This window comes from Zingiber officinale, chromosome 4A (genome assembly GCF_018446385.1).
Source record: "Zingiber officinale cultivar Zhangliang chromosome 4A, Zo_v1.1, whole genome shotgun sequence".
Classification (NCBI taxonomy): Eukaryota; Viridiplantae; Streptophyta; class Magnoliopsida; order Zingiberales; family Zingiberaceae; genus Zingiber; species Zingiber officinale.
In genome coordinates, this window is record NC_055992.1 from 82,016,293 (window position 1) to 82,035,387 (window position 19,095).

At 43.8% G+C, this 19,095-nt stretch overlaps 1 protein-coding gene across 1 annotated transcript in view; it reads left to right on the forward strand.

The window, feature by feature from the left end:
* LOC121973392 overlaps positions 1–19,095 on the forward strand; it is a gene marked incomplete at both ends in the record, with an annotated part of 105,508 nt that overhangs the window by 78,802 nt on the left and 7,611 nt on the right. Inside the window, one exon of the mRNA XM_042524846.1 lies at positions 12,229–12,252. Coding sequence (XP_042380780.1) covers positions 12,229–12,252 — 24 coding nt within the window. The remainder of the gene's footprint in view (positions 1–12,228; positions 12,253–19,095) is intronic.

Here is a 19,095-nt window from a genome sequence, read left to right on the forward strand (position 1 = left end):
AGTCAAGTCGCTTGAGACAAAAATAACCCTGGCCACCACTCGGAAGAATACAGCTATCTCCGATCTGGAGAAGAAGAACGTTGAGGCTCGGGGCCTAGAGCTCAAGATAAAGGAGTTGACAGAGCAGCTCGGCCAGGAGAAGGCGGGCCGCTTGGCCGACGCAGCTAAGCTTCAGAATCCGAATGAGGCATGTACACAGCCTTCGACTTGGCTATGACCGCCACCACCACTTATCTGAAGTCTAAGGGTCTTCTTCCGGAGTCTACTACTATTCCGGCCGGCGATCAAGTGGCGCTTCTGAATTGAGTAGTTTTCTGTAATTCGGCCACTCGCCTGGATATCATCCCTTTTTTGTAATTGGGCCGCTCGGCCTAAAGCTTTACCTTTAATGCAACGTTTTCCTTGAATTTGCTGTCTCCTTTCATAGCCTAAATATGTGTTCATCCGCTCTGCCATTATCACCCCTCTGCTATTCGAAAGGGATTTTTACCAAGTGCCTGGCATTGTCCTGCCGTTCGGCTAAACATGTATCGAGCAAGTACTTTTTGGCTCTGGGCCGAGCGGAACGTAGAGACGATTTAATGACATTGAAGGTGAGTTTTTGGGGCAATTGTATTCTCTTTATAGGCATTCCCCGCTCGGACGTTTATAGACGTCGGCTCGTCTCTCGATATTTAACGGGATCGATCTTACGGCGGTCTCTCGATATTTAACGTCGAACTCGGCGGTCTTCCTCGAGGAGGTTTTATAGACGCTAGCTCGTCTCGATATTTAACGGGCGGTGCTCGAGCTCGCTCATCTTCGATATTTAACGCCTGAGTTTTTATAGATCGTATATATAACGTCGGCGCTCGGCGTCCGCGAGCTTTATAGCACGAGCTTCTCGATCTTTCGGCTCGCCTCTCGATATTTAACGCCGGAGCTTATAGCCGCTCTCGTTTATAGGCCGTCGACGTTGGCTTCTCGCTATCCCGCGTCTCGTCGGCTTCGCGCCGCGGTCTTCCTTCGGTCTCTCGATATTTAACGTTTATAGTCGGCGGCTTTCGAGCGGGCGAGCTCTCTCGATTTTATAAGCGTTCGCTCGTCTCCTTATTTAACGTCGACTCGACGGCCCGCTCGCTCGGAAGGGTTTATATTGCGAACTTCGGCGTCTCTCGATATTTATAGACCTCGGACCTATGCCAGTTGCTCGAGGGTTTATAAAATATGCAAAAATAAGTTACATTAGTGCACCTTTCATCCAGCTCGATTGGTGATCCAGCTACGGTGCCGCCTTCATCCTCCAAATAATAACGCCAGCGGCGAGCTTTTCAATAACCTTGAAGGAAGGAGCTTCACCGACCGGCATGACTTTCTTCCGCATAAGATGCCAACCTGGAATGATCCGGGGATTACGCGCCGGTTGTAATTTTGTTTCATCCGCTGCCGATACGCCATCAACCGAACAGACGCCTTGGCTCGCTCCTCGTCGACCAAATCCAGCTCCATGTTCCTCCGCTCGACGCTGCCATGATCATAGCTCGATCCGGACGGACTCAACGCCGACTTCAACGGAATGACCGCCTCGCCGCCATACACCAAATGGAAAGCGTGACGCCCGTTCCTAGGCGCCCGGCACCTCATCCGGCCAACTTCCTCCCAAGTGGTTGAGCCGAGCGCGCAGAATAGAAAGAATTTCCCGATTAGCTACTTCAGCTTGACCATTGCTTTGGGGGTATGCTACGGACGTGAAGTGTTGCTCGATGCCATAGCTTTTGCACCAATCTTCGAGCAACTTTCCCTTGAATTGCCGCCCATTATCGGAGATAAGTCGACGGGGGATGCCGAACCGACAGATGATGTGTTGCCAGATGAATTTTTTGACCATCTGTTCGGTGATCTTTGCTAGCGGCTCAGCCTCCACCCACTTGGAAAAATAGTCGACCGCCACTAGCAAAAATTTCCTCTGCCCGGTCGCCATCGGAAATGGACCAACAATATCCATTCCCCATTGATCGAACGGACATGAAACGGTTGATGCCTTCATTTGTCGGTGGAGAAGTTGTTACTTGGCACGAAAGGCACGTAGATATTGTCCGAGCGGGCGTCCAAAGTCCGGCCAAGAAGATCTTCTTGGCCACGATCGTCCACCCGGATGCCCACGATCCTTGATGTACGTCTTGGAGGATGTGAGTCCTCCGAGCTCACGATTTCAACAGTGGGCGAGTTAGTCTCCGATGAGTGTGAACCGATTGGCTCTCCTCCTTAGCGGTGGGCTTCAATCCCGAGCGGAGGAACTCTATGATGGGTGTCCGCCAATCGCATGGAAATGTGAGGCCTTCCATTCGGTCGACATGCGCTACCAACAGTACTTTTTCAATTGGATAGCGTTATTGAGCTCGCGAGTTTGGCTAACTCATCGGCCGCTTGATTTTCTCGCCTGGGTATCTTACGGACAATAACTTCTCTAAAATCGGCTTTGAGCTTCTCGAAGGCTGAGTAGAGGCGAGCACTATTGATTGAAGGTACCAGCCGGGCGACCAATCAGTGAAGCGCGGCGGCGAGCAGCCGACCAGCGACGATGCCGAGCCAACATTCGCATCTGAGAACCTTCATTGTTCGTGGCTTTATAATCAGGGACGGATAAGTGCATCTTCTCTCCTTGAGGGAGGCGCAAGACACTCAATCCGCTTAAAGCGGTGAGTGACGATCGCCCACAATAATTTCCACATGGCTTCCGCACCGGTCTACCACAAAATCCGCAAAGGATGCATGGATTGATAGGCCGGGGGCGGTATTGGATAAATTCACTTAACTCCGTGTCCATTTGATGGCGTCCGATGCCTCCGGATTTAGTAGAACACCAGAGCGGCTATTGGTTTTGACGATGATAGTATGCACGAAGAAGGATGCGGACGAGCAAGAGGACAAGCGGAGCTTCTCGAGCTCCAAATGGCGAGATTCAGCATCTTTAAAATGTGACTAAGGAATACAGGCTCTTCTTCGCCTCACTAAAGCCGAGGCCGATTGCATGCTGAAGACAAGTATAAAGTGGCTCACCCACGATTTGGCTACTGGGCTGGGTTCAGATATGCCTTCAAGTCTTGAGCATCGACGCATTCTTCATCCAAAGGAAACTTAGTGGCATTTTGAAGAAGAGCTGGCTTGGAGATGAATCTGGACAAGCGAGTAAGATATCCGACCGGTCAAACGCTGCACTTCCCTTGTATTTCTTGGAGGCGGTATGTCTTGTAGAGCTTTCACCTTGCTGGGATTTGCTTCGATTCCCCGCTCGGTCACTATGTACCCCAGAAAATGCCCTCCTTTTGCTCCGAACAGGCACTTCTGGGGATTTAGCTTGACTCCATATTTGCGCAGCGTTCGGAAGGTTTCCTCCATGTCTTTGAAGAGATCGGCCGCTCGGACGGATTTGATGAGAATGTCGTCCACATACACTTCCAGATTTCGCCCAATCTGCTCTCTGAATACTTTATTCATCAAGCGCTGATATGTGGGTCCCGCATTCTTCAATCCGAACGGCATCACATTATAGCAATAGGTGCCGTCGGCCGTGACGAAGCTGACTTTTTCTTGATCTTCACGGGCGAGCGGAACTTGATGATAGCCTTGGTAAGCATCGAGCATACATATTAATTCGCAGCCGGCCGTAGAGTCCACCAGCTGATCTATCCGGGGCAGGGGATAAAAGTCTTTCGGGCAAGCTTTGTGGAGATCCCTGAAATCTATACATACTCTCCATTTGTTGCCCGGCTTGGAGACTAATACTACGTTCACCAGCCAGCTCGGGAACTGCACCTCGCGTATATGGCCGGCTTCTAGAAGCTTCTCCACCTCCGCCCGGATGATGGCATTCTGCTCGGCGCTGAAATCTCCACTGGCTGTCCAAAAGGATGGCCTTCGCCGAGGTGCATCTCCATCCGAATCAGTACATCTTCGCGACGGTCCTTGCTACATGTGCTAACATCTCAGCCCTCGACGAGGGTCGACAATGCCATTCCTACGTCTTGAGAACTGGGTTGACTTCATACTCCTATGTCCGGAATTCACTTCTTCACATGTATGCCAAATGTTCAGACATGCAAGGTGCACTCGGTGTTTTTGAGAGTGGATCGGATTTCGACATTTTCTCCTTCAATTCTATGATCAATGGGTTCTTAACTAACGGGCAGCTAAGTGGAACTGATCGCTAACTATCTCGATGTAGCACTGCCGAGCCGCTTAGCCGATTCCATACTTCCCACTGCCTTCACCAACTGACCTCTGTGGATAGGGAGACGGCCACCAAACCGCCGAGCGCCATTATCCCAAATGACGCTGGTAAAGAAGAGAGCTCAACATCACGTTCGCCCCGCCCTCCCGAGCGCCTCTATCGAGATACCACGGATTGGCCACCGCAGGATTCTTATTGCCCGAAACTCAGAGAGCGGGTCAGTTATGGCAAAGAATTTTCATTAATTTGTAGTTGATTTGAACACCTTTTTAAATAAGGATGTTGACCGAAGCTTTATCAATGAACACGCGGTGAATAGGTGAATATTATTACTGGCCATTTATGAAAGGCTGTGGGGGCACTTAACCTTCCGTCCCCTGTGTCCAAACCCGATCTCGTCCACTGCTTCGCCTTGGCCACCATTGCATGGATCTCGAGCTGCCTGGAGACGCCCGCCTTTCTGTTTTGCTGGAGTCCTCCTACGGGCCCGCCAAATGATAATGTCGATCTCACGAAGCATTATTGTTTATTTTCCTCCGAGCGGATGGTCGAGGACCTTCTGACGCCCGTGATTCTCCGACTTGGAGAGCTGGCGCCGATCGGGAGTTGTCGTCGCTATAAGCTCGCCGCACGGCCGGTTTATGAGTTACTCGTCAGCTGGCCGACCGAGGGAGACCACGCCGCCATTCCGAGGAACGGATGAGCCACAAAGGAAGACGCAACAATCCCTTGTGTTGTGCGTGTCCGTCCGGTGGAAAGAGCAACATCGGGTCCATTTCTTCTTTGGCTTGGGTCGGGTGGCACTACTTCTTACACGTGAGACCTGGTATGGGGAGCGGATTGCTTCGCCCTCGGTCCTCGGGCGGCCGATGAGCGGTGTCCTAAGCTCGGCGGGAGGAGCCCTCGGTTGAGTTTCTTTTTCGCCGCTGCGCTTCCTCCACGCTGATGTATTCGTTGGCGGTGTAGCATATGGTCATAGTCTCGGGCGGCTTCGAGGCGAGTGGAAGAAGTCCCGCCCACGAGGCCTTGTGTAAATCGTTCATCATTGTCTCGAGGTGGTCGTTGGAATATCCATGGCTACCGATTAAACCGCTGGATATAAGCTCGGCGGCTCTCTCGGCGCTTTGATGGCAAACACTAACACTGGTTTTTTTCCGATAGCGACTGCTTGCGAAGTGGTGGAGGAAGGCCGTTCGGAAATCCTTGAAGCTTGTGATGGATCCGTCCGGCAGCCTCCGAAACCACCGTTGAGCCGATCCCGCGAGAGTGGTAAGAAAAACTCGGCATTTTACTCCATCTGTATATTGATGGAGCGTAGCTGTGTTATCAAACTTACCCAGATGATCGTCTGGGTCGGTTGTCTTATTATACTCGCCGATCGTCGGAGGCACGTAGTGCTTCGGCAGAGGATCTCGTAGAATAGCCTCAGAAAATTGGCGATTAATCCTCTCAGGAGATGCGTCCGCTCGGGGGGATTTCCCTTTTCTGTCATCTCGTCTAGGCATTTCGTCCGAAGAAGATCCATGATCTCTATGGGCTGCTGCGGCTTCAGGGGTGCGGAATAAGGCTCGATGAAATGCAACGGTGGCTTGAGGTGCTTCCGCTCGGCCACCAGAAGCTGAGGTTGCTTGCTGCTCCGGCCGCTCGGCTGTGGCTTTCTGTTTTTGCTCCACAAGCTTGGCGGCCCTTATCTCGATCAAGGCGTCGAGTTCTTCCGTCGAAAGCGTCACCGTGTGTTGTCGTCCAGCCTCGTCCATTGTTTCCGTTCGAATGCAGGAGCGTTCCCACAGACGGCGCCAAATTGATCCTGTCTGAATGCTGAATCAACGGACGCTGGGCACGGGGTGCTCTTCGACTGCTGATGTGGATCTTCGACTGGTGGCACGAAGCTCCGACGAACCTGCACAGCAGTCGGGCCGGGAAGGGGTTCCCGGCGGCGACCCTCCGACGCTCAAGTCAGGCGAAGCTCGAGAAAGAAATAGTGGCTTCAAAACTCGTAGTATGCGTACCTCCGGCGAAGAATGAGGGCCTTTATATAGGGCAGCGAAGAAGTGAGTGTACACCTACCGAGGTGTACACGTGTCCATGGCCCATACTGCAGTAAGGACTTGTCAGTGAGCTTCCCTAACCCATACTGCTACAGTCTCAGCATGTCCTCGATGGGACAGCGGAATCCCCTGTCACAAGATTTGGAGCATGGCCCACACGTGAAACATACCTGTTGTCAGAAAAAGACGTCCCTGGTCCTTTTCCCCTTTGCTCCAGATCTGGCTTCCGGGCGGCCAGCTCCCTCAACATCCGGCCGGACATATGCGGTGGTTTACTTGGGGAGATCTTCCATCACGTGCTTTGTGGAGACTATTAGCAGTGTTACCTTATGGCTTTGGCCGAGCGTGAAGTCCACTCGGCCCCGCGACCTTTCTCACTAAGCACCGGAACCCTGATTTCGACAGGGCGCCTTTAACCATCAGCCGAATATCGTCCGGTCGACCAGCCGATCGGACCCATCCCTCTCCAGACGTTCGATTCTATCGGACGGCCGGCCGGCCGTCCGGTCGGACCCGACCCTCTCCGGATGGACGACTGCCATTGTGACTTCCACGTGGCGTTGACTCCACAGGGCGGGGTCCCATGTTCTTACTACCGGATCATAGGGACTTGTGCAATAGAAGCAAAGGAATCACCACTTTTAGAGGCACCACCACTTGAGTTAGAGCTAGAGCCAATACAAGATTCAGAAGTCACATCCACGTGTTTAGAACTTTTAGGTATCTCTCAGCAATGCAAGGTTAGTATTTCTAGTGATATTTTGGAAAATTTTATAGAGGTACCTATAATTGATTTTGTTGGATGTGATTCAATGTTTGATACATATTCAGTTCATCTTAATAAGGTTCTAGTTCTATCTAATATAGCATGCTTGGGAGAGTATGTTTTTCTTTTGGGTGTACATATTTCAGGGGGCCTATAATTGGAAGCTCGATCTGAACCGTCTTCGACCACCTGAAAGAACTTCAAAGAAGATGAAGATGGAGAGAGTTATACTTTACTCATTTGCTCCTTTGATGAAAGCTCTCTCCATAATAAGAGCTCTTGGTAGGAGGGTGTTGAAATATCTTACCCCTCCAAGAGCGAGATTTCGATGAATCTAATGAGGTGGTCGAGCTAATGACCTTAAACAAGCGCTTCTTGGAAGGCAACCCAAGTTCATTTTCCATGTTTTCTTTTATGTCTTTAGTTCTTTCTAGTTTCTTTTTACTTCATTGATAATAAATCATACCCTCTACTTAATTTTTCTTATCTATCTTATTTTTGAAGAATTCAAAGTTGTGGAGGAATGTGAGCATTGGATAGAGGAGTATTTTTAAAACATGAATGTCAACCATTTGGAGCTCATCACTTGGTAACTTCTCTAAACTTCATAAATCTCCTTCACATTACATTTCTAGTTTTTATTGGGACAATGAAAAGTTTAAGTCTGGGGTGATGCATTAGATGCATTTGGTTTAGTTTAGTTTTTGTTTTTGTTTTCTTCTTTTTGCATAATAAAATTTTTGCTAGTTGCATCTTTCATCATATCATGATTGTTTGTTCCTTAATGCAAAATACTAGCACGTTTATTCTAGATTTCATGTGGTTTATTGGTTACTTATGGTGCTATTATGTTTAGTGATCTATCTTCTTCTATCTATGATAGTATGAAGTGAGCAATATTTTTACAACAAGAGTTTAAGTATTGGCCTTATTTTAGGATTTCTATACACTATGTCTATTTTTGATGGTTGATAACTCTAAAATAGTCATGATTCATAGAATTGGACTAGTACTTGTGCTTCTATGGTGACCTCTCAACTATATTTTGGTTACTGGATAAACTCAGATCATGTAAGCTCATTTGGAAAAATCAATCCCAAAAATAAAAAAAATAAAAAAATGAAGGTTTGTTCAAGTTTGATACTTTGCAAACATTCAAAGAAAAAAAATAAGGGATAAAAAAATAGTTGTCGTGAGTGGAAACTAGCAATTCACCCCTTTGAAACTGAGTTAGGTTACTAGGGAAATGAATGTTATGTTTCTCTTGATACTGAGTATTCCTTTGAGACCTTGTGTAAACGATGTATAGCATTTTTGTGGGGAACGAACCTTGCATGTGGCAGGTAAGTGCTTATCGCTGGAAGCATAAAGAACACAATTTTATGACGACTTAACTAGACTTAGGGATTGAAACTTGATAAATTTAGGTCACTTTCACACTAAGCACGAAGGACTACTACTTGGGTCATACTCAAACTACTTTTGTATCTTGCTCACCAATGAAATCATCTGATAGGATTAGATTAATTTGCTAGAGATTATGATGCTCTATTTAACCACATGAATCTAGATTGCGGGTTTTGCTTGAGGACAAGCAAAGGTTTAAGTCTGGGGGTGTGATGTGCGTAGATTATATGCACTTTTATGCATGTTTTGACGCACATCTACTTGTATTTCATTAGCATAATCTATGTTTATTGCACCCTATTTCATTATAATGTCATATTTCCATTATATTCGGTTCGGAGATCTACTCTTTGCTTGTTTTGATTGATAGGACGCTATTTGGAGCGAAAATGGAGCAAAAACGCACATAGAAGTTTGGGTCATGCAGGTCACATGGTCGTGTGGCCATTATCATGCCTTGGTCATGCAGAATGGCATGGTCGTGCCAACACCCGATGTGAAGAAAGCCATGGCCGTGTGCCCCCAAAAATGCCACGGTTGTGTGAGTCACACAGCCGTGTGACTCAACCAGAGAAGAAGCTGTGTGAGGCGGTGTGGATTCCACCCGGCCGTGTGACGAAGAACACGGGTCGTGCCACGCCAAAACAGGGTTGTGCTGAATTCTGGGCAGATTGCAAACCATTCGTAATTTAGCGATAACTTTGCGCTCCGTTGGAGTTTCGAGATGTTCTTTATACTAAAACGTAGCTGACTTCGAGATCTACAACTTTTCTTCAGATCTAATAGAGAGAAATCATTGTCTGCCCATTCTAAATGGCACGGCCGTGCCTCCCAACCGCGGGTTCAACTGGACCTCCGCCCATACTACAGACCAAATTTCGAACCATCATAACTTTCGGCTCAGTTGGATCCAGGGCTCGATCCAAGTATCATATTGAAGATAATTTCAAGAGCTACAACTTTGGTTCAGGTGGAATCACGAGAAAACCTGGTTTAATGGGTAAAAAATTCAGTTTACTGGACCCCCTATAATTCTGGGTTTTCCTGGGCAGTTTGGAGGAGGTATAAAAGGGTCAAGATCCCTATTCTTGATCATCTTTGGTTTTGGGATTTCACCCCCTCTCCTTGGGAAAGGGTTCTCCCCTTCGGGGAAAACCCTAGAGCTTCATCCACCGCCATCTCTCGACATTTCGTCCATCTCCAGAGCAAGGAGGCATCGCCAAGACATCGAAAACCTCGGCAGGCATCTCTTCTTCCCCTCCTCACATCAAAGATTGTAAGTGTGCTTTACTTAATTTTTTGGGGTTGTTCCTCTCTCGTAATGGAGTAGATCTCCTTTTCTATGGATATAGGGCGTAGTTTTGTATAGGGTTTGATGTAAGACTCATGTTCGTGCCTTTACTCGTTGGATGATTTCTCTTGCTTCGTTTCTATTTGATATACATGAGACTTGTTGCCTTGTCATGTTAATTGATTGTGTAGGAATTGTTAATTTCGTAAAGAGAGGATCTTAAATCGTATACTCGAGGGGCCCTAGTGACAGGGATAACCCATTCACGGACGTCTAGGATATTCCCTTGAAAGGAGAGGCAACTTCTCCACAAGGAAGTAAGATACCAAACCAAACCCCTATCTCTATCCCTAATGATACCAATTAGATTTGTATTCTTGTGATCTACCGAGGTGCCCTAATGACAGGGGTTAACCGTAACAGGATTTCACAGGGGTCTTCTCTGATTAGTACTTAAGGATAGTTACTTTAACTTCCGGCGAAGGTATGTTGATTGACAATGAGTAAAAGATAGAACATGATGCATCAGGTTCCACCACAACAAAACCGAATTCCTAGAATCCATTTCCCAAATCTCAAATCCCTCTAAGATCAATTCTCTCATCCTTTTCTTTCTCTCTTCAATCACTCTCGTTAGTTTGCAAGCGCCAAAGCTAACTTTCGACCGTCTAGATAACTTACTTTGCGATCTCTAGTGCTTAATCAACAGCCCCTGTGGTTCGACAATCTTATATATTACTGACGACAAATCTGTGCACTTGCGGTAATGTAACAGCTAGAGGGGGTGTCGGGTATGCCGCAGATACTGCTGATGGGGGAGGCACCGGATATACTGACGGTGGTACCACTGGTGGTACTATCGAGGTAGGTACCTCTGAAGTCGGAACCGTCGGGGTCTGATAACCCAACGTGCCCACAATACCTTGAGGAGTCTATCCCTGACTGATAGGCTCGACCCCAGTAGACCTCTCTGGAGACTCTGTCGCCGGAGAATCTATCGCCCTCTTACGTGGTCGGTCACGTCTCAATACTGGAACACGTGTATGTGTCATATCTGTTAAACAATGTTACCCAGATATCACTACAGGTATGAGAACTATAAAATTACCTAATTTGCCTATTTGTCATCTGGAGATGTCCTGTCGCTGCTTAGTCCCCCCAAATAGAACCTTGTCAAATATATCTTGAAATTCCGAAACGAGAAAATCGACGGAAATCCGTACAATCCGAAAATACCCAAATACGCTCACAAACTCCAAAACATCGTAAACCGTGCTCTAATACAAAAAATATTGGTATCAGATTAATTCGCAAATCCAACACACGAAAACAAGTATCGTAAACCTACTCTGATACCAAAAGAATTGTCACGCCCCAGGTAGTCCTTGCCGATAAAATTTCGGCAGCATCTTCCCTGTACGGGTGACAATATGAATCCTGAGATACATATATCCATACCTCGACCCACACTGCCATAACAATATAATACAAATAATAGATAAACCACGCAGTTTAATATGCAGCCTCCGGCTCACAACAAATATTACTAAAAGAAAAGACGATATAGAAATCATCGTAGATATATGTAAATCCTACTCCACTACAACGAAGAAAACACAATCCAAGAAATAATGGAAATACTGCAGCGAAAAACATAAGAAGTAAACCCAAATAGTCCAACATAAGTCCACAAGTACAAGAACCCAAATCACAAGTGTATAAAGACATAGTAATGAAAACAAAAAAAAAACCGACAATTGAAAGTCCTCGCAATAAGGGGGCTAGTGACTGAAATCTCTCGACGGCCTCAACCTGAAAAGTAGTAATGTAACGGTGTGAGTCCAAAGAACTCAGCAGGTAACCAATAGATATGTATAATAACATATAACTACTAGCAATATCCTATAGTACAGTCTCCTAAACAATATAGCAAATATGCATAACTGAATAAATTGCAGTAACCAACAATAGGCATGTAATACCGTCTACTGCAAGAATAATAAGAAATGCATAACTGAAATCAATTGTACTCACATACGAGTCTTGAGCAAATGACTGTGAACATACACAGATAAAGATAGTTAGAGCCAATAAGTATGTATCTTGTATGCATGTCAATCATATGTAGTCACCAAAATGCATCATCCAATATGCAACAATCATAATGTAATTTTAAATCAAAATAGAAATCAAGTCCAAGCATGAGTCCTTAAAATAAGCTTGATTAATCAAGTTGGACCAAATGATATATATCTTGCAAGTGCACATAAACGTCATCAAGTAATAAAAAATATCGATCCATAGGGACTAGTGAGTAAGTGTGAAGGAGCTTGGAGTGTAGGAAGTCGAGCGGAAGATGCAGCTAGCAAGAAGGACGGCACGGGAAGGGAGCCAATGGACTTGGTGCGTCCGAAGGACGAGAAAGCTATAGAAGAGTACACCAGTGGACGAGAAGAACGTGTACGACATTCGAGGGATGAGAAGCCGGGTCGGAAGCCTGCTCAAGGAGAAGGTCGGAAATTAGGTTCGGGTGAGCCCTATTTCGGTTGACTGCAATCACCCAAGCAACCGGAGCCTCAGAATAAGAGAACAAGTCAAAAGGAGCTGGAAAAGCTAGCTGGAGGCGCCTTCAACGAATTGCTGAAGGCATCTGCGCTGACTGCAGGCTTGGAGGCACCTTCATTGCCTTGAAGGTACCCTTAACCAGTCCAGGGCACCTTCAAGGCCATTGGAGGCGCCTTCGACCTGGCCAAAGTGGTTGTTTGCAATCAGATAGAGTTTTATCTGGTCAAACCCCTTGGAGGCACCCTTAACCTCGTTGGGGCCACCCTGAACACACGAGATAGGATTTCTAGGAGCTATATAAAGGCCTCTGGAGCTAGGAAATTATTCATTCAACTCTGTAACAACTTCCTAGCAACTCCTAAGTGTTCTTAGTGTGTAAAAAGGCTTCTCTGCCTACAGTGAATGAGACATTCTAGTAAAGTTGTTCGACTGCCTTGGATTAACAATCCCCTGGGTTGTAACCAAGGCAATTCACCCCTACCCTCTTGGCAGCCCCGCTGCACCAACAAGTGGTATCAGAGCCAGACCGCCTAAGAAGGACTGACCGCCGACTGAAGCATAAAGATTAAGACGATAGCCGGAATAAACATTCATCCCCCAAAATTCGATGGAGACTTCGCTACATGGAGACGAAGAATAGAGATATTTTTTAAAACGGATTTTAACATTCTTCTAACTATGAAATTTGGTTTTACAGCTCCAAAAGACAAAGAAGAGTATCAGTGGACGAAGAAGGAGTAAGCTGATTTCGTGGCCAACGGAAGCTACGACTCTACCAAAAACCTCTGGGAAAAATTCCTGGAGCTCCATGAAGGCACTTCAGAAGCGAAGATAACAAGGTGGGGCATCCTCCGGACTCAATTGACGAATCTCCGAATGAACAACGGCGAGAAGGTAGTGGAATTCCAAGCAAGAATCAAAGAGTTGATAACTCAGCTAAATAATCTCGGAGAATCGGTAACAAACCGAGACTCGATCCAGTACGCGCTCAACGCCTTCCCAAATCTCCATAATGGGCATCCTTAGTAGATGCATACTACATCGCTAAGGACTTTGAGGTAAGTACTTTAGAAAACCTATTTTCTACCTTCAAACTTCACGAGTCTCGAATTGCAGAGCCAAGTCAAGCAAAGACAAATCTCAATATTGCCCTACAAGCCTAAAAGGACGATCCCGACTCTGAAGCATCGATCGACGAGTCTGAAGTGACTCTATTAGTAAGAAAATTGAATAAATTTATTAAAACTAATAAATTTAGATCGCAGTCAAAAAGGCATCAACGCAGCAAAAGGATGGTTCGTTGCTACAACTACAACGAGGAAGGGCACATCAAGGATGATTGCCCAAGACTAAAGAAAAGGGACAAGGAGAAGTTTTAAAAGCTGATGTCCTCGAAGCGCAAAAGTCTGAAGGCTACATGGGATGAATCATCATCCTCAGAATCAGAAGTCGAAGCCTTCTCGGGATTAGCACTGATGGCTAACCATATTTTCGAAGAAACCAACTCGGAGATGAGTATAGATGAAGGGGGAGGATCATCAGAAGAAGAAAACTGTGATGAAGGGGGAGCATCAGAGATAGAGGTAAGTCAGGTACGTACTCTAACTCCCAATCAATCGAAATTCATCAAAGTACTCACTAAAGATTTAGTTAAATTAGAAAAGGAGAATAATGAGTTGAAGTTAAACTTAGCAAAAGCATACCCACTAGAAATGTATGATAATTTAAAATTAGAGAATGAGAAATTGAAAAAAGAAATTGAAAAATTGAAAAATGATTATGCATGCTTAAATAAATTTCCAAAATCAAAACTCAAGTTATATGAAAAATTAAAATGGTACATTAGAAAACATTAGGGACAACTTAAGAAAGTTCCCAAAAATTATGTACTCCCTAAGTTCTTGATTAATCTAATAGGAAGAAACCTTTACTGGATTCTAAAATCTTTACTAGACAAAATTTTTTTTAAAAGCTTTCAGCGAGAATTACACGTTCAAATTTCTTTATGAGACTTTGTCTAAGGAAGTGGTTGTTGCTCCAATAGCCAAGAAGACCTAGTGCCTCGCCACGACCTGGAAGCCAAAATATTGAAATAAAAATATTTAATTAACTTTCTGGTAAAGCATTAAAATTAGAATTAAATAATGCTTTAAAAAGTTTTCTTAAACATTTTCAAGAATATACTTAGAAAAAATGTTTCATTCTCAAAAAATATTTTTTTTTGCCTAAGTTAAATTTTTTTTCTCAAATTAGAAATTTTTTAAATTTTTTTAGAAAATTATCTTACCTAAGTCTCACTTAGAAAAATTTCAGAAGATTTAAATAATATTTCTCAAATTTGTTTGAAAATCGCCTAAATTTTATTTTACATAGAAAATTTTCAAAAATAGTGATGTTTGCAAATTCTTTAAAACTTTTTGAATTTCTTTTGAAAATGATCTATTTTAAAACTTGAGTATTTACTTAAGAAAATTGTTTTTAAACTTGAAATTTTTTGCTTGAAAATTATTACCCCATATTTTTCGATGTGATCAAAGGGGGAGAGATAGAAATAAGTTTAGGGAGAATTAAGAATTAGGAATTAGGGAGAGTTAAGAATTAAAAAAAATCTTTCTTACTGTTACAAATTCTATTATTGCAATCTTTATGCTTAAACTTTTAGTTTAGTAATTTCTATAAATTACTGTTTGTCTATTTTTTCCCCTAACTTAAATTTGTGTTGATGCACATCAAAAAGGGGGAGATTGATGGACCCCGTGGTTGTTTTGATGTGATCAACCAAGTTAGGTTAGGTCCTGCTTGTTATTTGATCCCTGTGTCTAAGTATGCAAGAGCTTAGGAGCGCAAGAAGTCGAGCAAAAGATGCAGCTAGTGAGAAGGATGGCACGGGAAGGGAGCCGACGGGCTCGGTGCGTCCGAAGGACGAGAAAGCTACGGAAGAGTACACCGGTGGGCGAGAAGAATGTGTGCGGCGTTCGAGGGACAAGAAGTCGGGTCGGAAGCCTGCTAAAGGAGAACGCTGGAAATTGGATTCGGGTGAGCCCTATTTCAGTTGGTCGCAATCACCCAAGCAATCGGAGCCTCGGAAGAAGAGAACAAATCAAAAGAAACTGGAAAAGCTAGCTGGAGGCGCCTTCAACAAATTGCTGAAAGCGCCTACACTGACTGTGGCTTGGAGGCACCTTCATTGCCTTGAAGGCGCCCTCAACCGGTCCAGGGCGCCTTCAAGGCCATTGGAGGCACATTCAACCTGGCTAAAGTGGTCGTTTACAATCGGATAGAGTTTTATCCAGTCAAACCCCTTGGAGGCGCCCTCAGCCTCGTTGGAGGCACCCTCAACACTCAAGATAGGATTTTCAGGAGCTATATAAAGGCCCCTAGAGCTAGGAAATTATTCATTCTACTCTGTAACAACTTCCTTCCAACTCCTACGTGTTCTTATTGTGTAAAAAGGCTTCTCTGCCTACAGTGAAGGAGACATTCTAGTAGAGTTGTTCGACTGCCTTGGATTAACAACTCCTAGATTGTAACCAAGGCAGTTTACCCCTCCCCTCTTGCCGGCCCCGCTACACCAACAACCTCTAGAGACTTCGCAAAGCAAATTACCTAGATTATCGAATTATAGAAAAGTTTGTGAACTAGAGAGAAAGAGAGTGAGGAAAGTTTTGTTAAGGAAGTCTAACTTGGGAAAGTAGTTCTAGGAATTCGGTTTCATCGTGATGCTCATTGATATAATATGAATAGCCAATTACCTACCCTCTATGTTCATTCTTCGTAGAAAATCTAAATAAATACTGATATTACCACATGATAGTCACACCGGAGTGTTCTCCCCATTGGCATTCAATACTACTAAGTAGAGAATATAACATAGAAGGTCTGATTAAAAGGAATACCCTTTGTCACCTAACCCCCCCCCCCCCCCAATGATTATACAATCTAGATTATGTAAATCCCTTCCTAATATAGAATTGGAGAAAATTCATTAGGCACTAAATAGAGTTTTCCTTGTATGGATTTGGCCTCTATTTCAAGGGAATGCTCGAGATTGCCCGGTAAAAGGGATATCCTCTGTCACTAAGGGTCCCTCGATCATACAATATCTAGTATTCCCTCCACATGATGACAAATCCATACATCCATTCAACCAAATAACACATATAAGAAAGTAATGCTCACATCACATTTAATTGAACAAGAGCTAAGTATAAACACGTCATAGAAACAAGAAATAGGCATATCCATAGAGTTTGTATCAAATACACATCACAACTATTCCCTATATCCTAGAACTAGGAGAATCTACTTTATACACAAAGGAACAAGACTCAAAGATATGAATGGAAGCATTCTACAACTCAAAATGATAAGAGGAAGGGAGAAAGCTTAGCCAAGGTGAAGTCGATATCTTTGAGAACCAATCTTTTGCTTCAGAGATGGAGAGATGATGGAGATGGCTTTGGATTATCTAGGAGTTGCTAGAAGATGGAGTGCGACTGCCCAAGATATCTCTCCTAAGGGGAGAAAACTTTCCCCTTAAGAAAAGGGGAGGATTTTCCCTTTTATAGCAGGGGGCTCAGCACGGCCATGCCTATGAGGCACGTCCTAGCCGTGCCACTCTCTATGAATGGAAGTCTGTCATGCCACCCTCTGGAAATAGGGCACAACCATGCCTGGTAGGCATGGTTTTATCGTGGTTGTCTCTGTAGGGGGACATGGCCATGCCTCAAGACATGACTTGCTCATGCTAGGTTCCAGAATAGGCTGGACTTCAAGTTCATTGTCCCTTTTCACTCCATTTCGCATCCTATCAATCAGAACAAATAAAAGCAGATCTCCGAACACAAAGAAGTAATTATGCTGATAAAATAAATGAATGGAGTGTGATAATGTAAATTATAATCAATTAAATGATATACATGTGTGTCAATCAAAGTGTAAAATCATATATAATCTACATGTATGACCAAACCACTACCAAATATCCAAGGGTCAAATCACTACAACAAAAACATTAAAAGACAACGGTTAAAAACCGTTGTCGTAGGCCTTTAAAACTGTTGTAATTGGCAGTGTTGTTAAAAGTGGCGGGCTATGACAACGGTTTTAAACCGTTGTCTTTGAATGAAAAGGCAACAGTTTTGCAACGATTTTAAACCGTTGTCTTTGAATGAAAAGACAACGGTTTAAAACCGTTGTTAATTAGAGCATTTTTCTGCAAGTTACAATTGCTTTTGGGGCTACGACAACGGTTTTTAACCGTTGTCTTTGAGGGTGATAGACAACAATAATGATTTTAAACCGTTGTATTTTAAATTATTATCTTTTAATATCAATATATCATATTTTTAAATATATAATAAAGAATCATAATCAAGAAAGAATATTCCCACATCAATATCATTCAAAATGTTAATTATACAAGAATTACAATCACAAAAGAAGAAATATATCTCATGTTCAAAAAAAATTTATCCCAATAGTATGAAAAGACAACGGTTACTTCCTTGAGCTGACTTGGTCCTGTTCATGTTGTAAACCTTGCGTTGAAGGACTCAGTCTTATAGCTGGTCAGACTCCTATTTGCAATTCTTCTATCATTGTTACTTCCTCGAGCTGACTTGGTCCTGTGCTTGTTGTAATAATTTTTCCTTGCTTTGGGAAGTTGATGGTGATTTTTCTTCAGTGTGTAATAGTAAGGTGCATGGTGGATCATAGACATCAGGAGCCCATTTCACATGTAACTTGAAGTTCGATCGCAACTTCCCTTCATGGTAGAAATAAGCTTTGGAAGCATCTGGAGTAGCAGTCTAATAAATACATTAAGGAGAAGTATGAAATTTGCAAACATGAACGTGTATCACATATGGCCAATCCCACTAAAGAAATTATAATCCAATGAAAGTAAAATCAATTCTTGCGAGTTGCAACTAACATGATCCTATTTTCTATAAATAGGAGCAAATCATTTTTGTAGACATGAATCTGCTGCATTTATGCAGAGAATGTAAATATGTCTTTTTCAAAATAATACTAATTAAGGAAGTTCAATCCGTATGAAAAATTATAACGAGCTTATTTTCATACTAAAATTTTACAGCAAGTACGTGTATAAACCTTATACAGCAAGTGCGTGTACCTTTGAGGATGATACTATTCCATGTAGTCTCATCGCAAACAAACTCAAAACTTTTGCAGCAAGCAAAGGTCGACCATTTAAAAAACGAAGTCATGCTACAGATTGTTTTTCTAACAGATTTATGCTTTCTCCAGTTCTGACAACAGGAATATGCATCTGATGATTCTTCCTAAAGAGCATTCTTTGCATCTAACCTTCCATCTCTTACTTATTCTGAACTGCTAGTTTATTATGGCTCCAATGGATTTACTTTGCCATCACTGGGTGGAAGCCAAAAAAACAAAACAGCTTAGGGCAATTTATTAAACGTTAACGGACAAATGGTGACATTTTTCTCAATTGCAGCAGTAATTTGCATAACGAGGCACCAATAATTATATGCATGGCATGTAGATTATTAACCAAACTTTCTTCTGTAGGGACATTGGCATTTGCATTTCTCACTAACTGCAACATATACCAAGATGCTCCAGGGGTATGAGCATTGGCGACCATGTCATAGAAAGTACAAAAAGGAATATAATACATACACAAACAAAAGGGAAATTGTAGATGAATTAAGGCATGCTTGTACTATAATACCTTGTCTTCAGGCACATGATCATGTGAGTGATCTCCATGCCCTTCCCAAGGATGACGCCAACCCTGAATAGGTGTTTGTACAACAGT